At 42.6% G+C, this 4,982-nt stretch overlaps 1 protein-coding gene across 1 annotated transcript; it reads left to right on the forward strand.

Moving 5' to 3' along the window:
• The first annotated feature begins 923 nt into the window (after positions 1-923).
• LOC107490357 (uncharacterized) lies at positions 924-2,018 on the forward strand. The gene has a single exon (XM_016111133.1). The coding sequence runs from the start codon at positions 924-926 to the stop codon at positions 2,016-2,018; it is 1,095 nt and encodes a 364-aa protein (XP_015966619.1).
• Positions 2,019-4,982: the final 2,964 nt, after the last annotated feature.

Consider the following 4,982-nt stretch of genomic DNA (forward strand, 5'->3'; position numbering starts at 1 on the left):
GATTAATACTCGAGGTACAGCAGAGCTCCACACCTTAATCTATGGTGTGTAGAAACTCCACCGTTGAAAATACATAAGTGATAATGGTGATCATTGGCTTCGGCCCCAGAGAGGGAACCAGAAGAACCAAGATCTGATCTAAGAACTAGACGTCCCAAAGATGAAAATACAATAGCAAAAGGTCCTATTTGTAGAGAACTAGTAGCCTAGGGTTTACAGAAATGAGTAAATTACATAAAAATCCACTTCCGGGCCCACTTGGTGTGTGCTTGGGCTGAGCATTGAAGCTTTCATGTGTAGAGACTTTTCTTGGAGTTAAACGCCAGCTTTTGTTCCAGTTTGGGCGTTTAACTCCCATTCTTGTACCAGTTCCGACGTTTAACTCCCATTCTTGTGCCAGTTCTGGCTTTTAACGCCGGGCAGTTTTGAGCTGATTTGGAATGCCAGTTTAGGCCATCAAATCTCGGGCAAAGTATGGACTATTAGACATTGCTGGAAAGCCCAGGATGGCTACTTTCCAACGCCGTTGAGAACGCGCCAATTGAACTTCTGTAGCTCCAGAAAATCCACTTCAAGTGTAGGGAGGTCAGAATCCAACAGCATCTACAGTCCTTTTCAGCCTCTGAATCAGATTTTTGCTCAGGTCCCTCAATTTCAGCCCGAAAATACCTGAAATCACAGGAAAACACACAAACTCATAGTAAAGTCTAGAAAAGTGAATTTTAACTAAAAACTAATAAAAATATAATAAAAACTCTAAAAACTAATAAAAATATACTAAAAACTAACTAGATCATACTAAAAACATACTAAAAATATAATAAAAACTAACTAAAACATACTAAAAACATACTAAAAATAATGCCAAAAAGCGTATAAATTATCCGCTCATCAGTGGTCAGCTTCTGGTACGCGACTGTAGCATGTTTGATAAAGTATTTTGGACTTTTCCATCCTGTGTTGAGGCTTTCAAGCATTGCAAGCCATTTGTTTCCATCGATGGCATGCATCTGTATGGCAGATACGATGGGGTGTTGCTTATAGCGATGGCACAAGACGGCAACATCAATATCCTGTCTATTGCTTCTGCCATTGTGGTGTCTAAGAGTATTGAGTCATGGTCATTCTTCCTTACTAATCTGAGGTGCCATGTCACTCCACAAGAAGTTCTGTTGGTTATCTCCGACAGATCGCAGGCCATCAAGGCTACATTCAGTGCTGATGATAGTGGTTGGCATCCTCCTAGGGCGTTCCACGCTTACTGTATCAGACACATGGCCGCTAAATTCATGACTCATTTTAAGTTAGTCATTTTAAACACCACTTACAGTCCAAGCAAGGCTAGGTATGAGTGGTACATGGATGCCTTGAGAGGAGTGTCCTCAGGGATTACAGACTGGGCTGGTCATTTCAACAAAGAGATATGGCTACAACACTGCGATTGTGATAGGCGGTTTGGTCACATGACTACAAATCTATCTGAGTGCATCACTTCAGTTCTTAAGGGTACACGATACTTGCCGATTTCTGCCATCGTGTGCATCACGTACGAACATTTGCAGAAGTTGTTAGTCACAAAGGGCAGGGAGGCACAGTCACAGCTGGCTGCTGGAAATTGCTTCTCTCAGAGGTTGATGGCATCCATTGAGAAGAACAAAGAAGGCATCTCGAAGATGTGTGTAACTCATTGTGATAGGCAGGCTTCCGTGTTTGTCGTGGAGGAGTTAGAGTCGTTCATGGGTTGGTCGCAAGGTTCCTTCTGTGTCAGCCTTTCAGCGGGTACGTGTGACTGTGGCTTCTTTCAGTCTCTCCACTATCCGTGCTGCCATGCTCTTGCCGGGTGTGCCGCCGCTAGCATCGAGTTGGCCCCGTATGTTCATCCGATTTATAGACAGGAAGCAGTTTTCAAGGTGTACGAGATGGAGTTCCCACCGATACCAGATGAGTCCTTGTGGCCGGAGTGCTATGGGACAATGCTCTATCCTAACCCACTCATGTGCCAGAAGACGACTAGGTGACCCATGTCTACTAGATTCCAGAATGACATGGATGAGGTCGAGCGACAGGAGAAGCAGTGTGGTCTCTTGATGAGCGGATAATTTATACGCTTTTTGGCATTCTTTTTAGGTAGTTTTTAGTATGATTTAGTTAGTTTTTAGTATATAATTATTAGTTTTTATGCAAAAATCACATTTCTGGACTTTACTATGAGTTTGTGTGTTTTCTATGATTTCAGGTAATTTCTCGTTGAAATTGAGGGACCTGAGCAAAAATCTGATTCAGAGGCTAAAAAAGGACTGCAGATGCTGTTGGATTCTGACCTCCCTGCACTCGAAATAGATTTTCTGGAGCTACAGAAGCTCAATTGGTGCACTCTTAATTGCTTTTGAAATTATACATCTTGGGCTTTCCAGCAATGTATAATAGTCCATACTTTATCCGAGATTTGATGGCCCAAGCTGGCGTTCCAAGTCAGCATAAAAATTCTGACGTAAAACGCCCAAACTGGCACCAGAATTGGAGTTAAACGCTCAAACTGGCACCAGAGCTGGCGTTTAACTCCAAGAAAAGCCTATGCATGTGAAAGCTTCAATGCTCAGCCCAAGCACACACCAAGTGGGCTCCGGAAGTAGATTTCTGCATCATTTACTTATTTCTGTAGACCCTAGGTTACTAGTTCACTATAAATTGGACCTTTTACTATTGTATTCTCATCTTTTGATCATCTTTGATCTTGGGATCAGGTGTTTGAACACTGTTTCGATTATTTCATGTTATTTGGGAGGCATGGCCATTCGGCCATGTCTAGACCTTGCTCTTATGTATTTTCAACGGTGGAGTTTCTACACCTCATAGATTAAGGTGTGGAGCTCTACTGTCCCTCATGAATTAATGCAATTACTACTGTTCTTATATTCAATTCAAGCTTATTCTTGTTCTAAGATATTCACTCGCACTTCAACCTGATGAATGTGATGATCCGTGATACTCATCATCATTCTCCCTTATGAACGCGTGCCTGGCAACCACTTCTGTTCTTCATGCTATAGCTTGAGTGTGTATCTCTTGGCCTTCTGGTTCACGACGCATGGTTGCCTCTCCTGACAACAGAGTCTTCCATTCCGTGTGATCAGAGTCCTCGTGGTATAAGCTAGAATCAATTGGCAGCATTCTTGAGATCCGAAAAGTCTAAACCTTGTCTGTGGTATTCCGAGTAGGATCTGGGATGGGATGACTATGACGAGCTTCAAACTCGTGACTGTGGGGCGCAGTGACAGTGTGCAAAAGAATCAATGGATCTTACTCCAACACGATCGAGAACCGACAGCGGATTAGCTGATGGTGTTTTTGTGGAAAAACAAATTTCCAACACACAAATCCAACCGGCAAGTATACCGGGTCGCATCAAGTAATAAAAACTCACAAGAGTGAGGTCGATCCCACAGGGATTGATGGATCAAGCAACTTTAGTGGGTGATTAGTTTAGTCAAGCTAACATTGAGTGAATTGTGTGAAGTTGATCAACAGAAAGTAAATTGCAAGGAATTTAAAAGATGCAGAAAATAAAATTGCAGGAAACTTAAAGAACAAGAAAGTAAAAGAGCTGCAACTTAAATTGCACGAAATGTAAATTGCATTAAATGTAAAGGGGATTGGGAACAAGGAGATTAAAGCAAGCAGCAAGCAGAACCTGGAACAATTGCATAAGAATTAAATTGCATGAAAAGTAAAAGGACTTGGGTGCAATTCCTTCCTTGATCCAACCAAGAACAATTGCAGAAGGAAAGAAGATGAAAGCAGTAAAGAGAGTTTTGGTTCAAATCCTTAATTCACTTGAATTTTGCAGAAGAGTAACAAGAGAAATCTTAGACCAAGAGGGAAACAGAATTCCTTCACTCTCAATCCCAGATTTAAGACAGAAATGAAAACTCAAAGAGAGAGAGCTATCTACTACTACGACTCCCTAATGGAGTAAGCCCCCTCACAAAGATGGAAATGATGCCTTATATAGGCTTTACAAAATAAAATGAAAATGAAATTAAAATAAATTACAAAAATGAAAATTCTAATTTAATTGATCCATGTGCCTTTGAGTGATGATGTGGGCTTTGCTTGCTTTGGATTTGAGGAGAAATGGGTTTGGTTGGCCTTGATTCAATTTGGAAAGGAATTGCATTTAAATGAAATTTTGGTTGAATTTTGGCCCATGTTGCTCCCAGGAGGCTGCCCTGCCCTTGTGGAGGGCAGGGCAGAAAATGTTGCTTGCGCCCTTGGTTCGTGCGTGGTGCGTTGGTGTGCGCTGCAGGATGCTACCCTGCCCTCGCGGAGGGCAGGGCAGAAAAGTTTGGTGCGCCAGATTGGTGCCTGGGCGCGCTGCTGGTGCTGCCGAATGTTGCTTTGGTGCGCCAGGTTGGTGCTCTAGCCGTGCCACAACAAAATGCTGCCCTGCCCTCGCGGAGGGCAGGGCAGTGTTTCCAAAAAATGAAGCTCCGCGTTCGAGACTTGGTGGATGCACACGCTACTTCTTTTCCTTGGTTTATTTTTGCTTATTTTTGGCCCTTAAAGATGCCTTTCGTTCCTGCCTCAATTTTCTATATATCGTTGGAAAGCTTTGAATATCAGCTTTCCAACGCAACTGGAAGCACATCAATCGGACGTCTGTAGCTCAAGTTATAGCCCTTTGAAGTAGGCATGGTCATGCTGTGAGCGGCCAGATTTTAACTTAGCGAAAATTTGCTCCAACCTCACTTTTTTTCATCATGATTCTGCCCTGCCCTTGCCAAGGGCAGGGCAGTGTGCGTGCTGGTGGTTTTCTCCTTTGATTTTGTCATGGGCAACGCTTTTAAAAGCGTGGCCTAAGGCTCCAAAGTGTACCCCAACTTCAAAGTGTACCTCAAAGCTCTTTTTTTCTCCTTTTTTTGTGCTTCTTTGCTTCTTTTTCTTCTTATTTCCTACAAGATTTATAAAATTAAAAGATCAAG

Source organism: Arachis duranensis, chromosome 1 (assembly GCF_000817695.3).
Source record: "Arachis duranensis cultivar V14167 chromosome 1, aradu.V14167.gnm2.J7QH, whole genome shotgun sequence".
NCBI lineage: Eukaryota > Viridiplantae > Streptophyta > Magnoliopsida > Fabales > Fabaceae > Arachis > Arachis duranensis.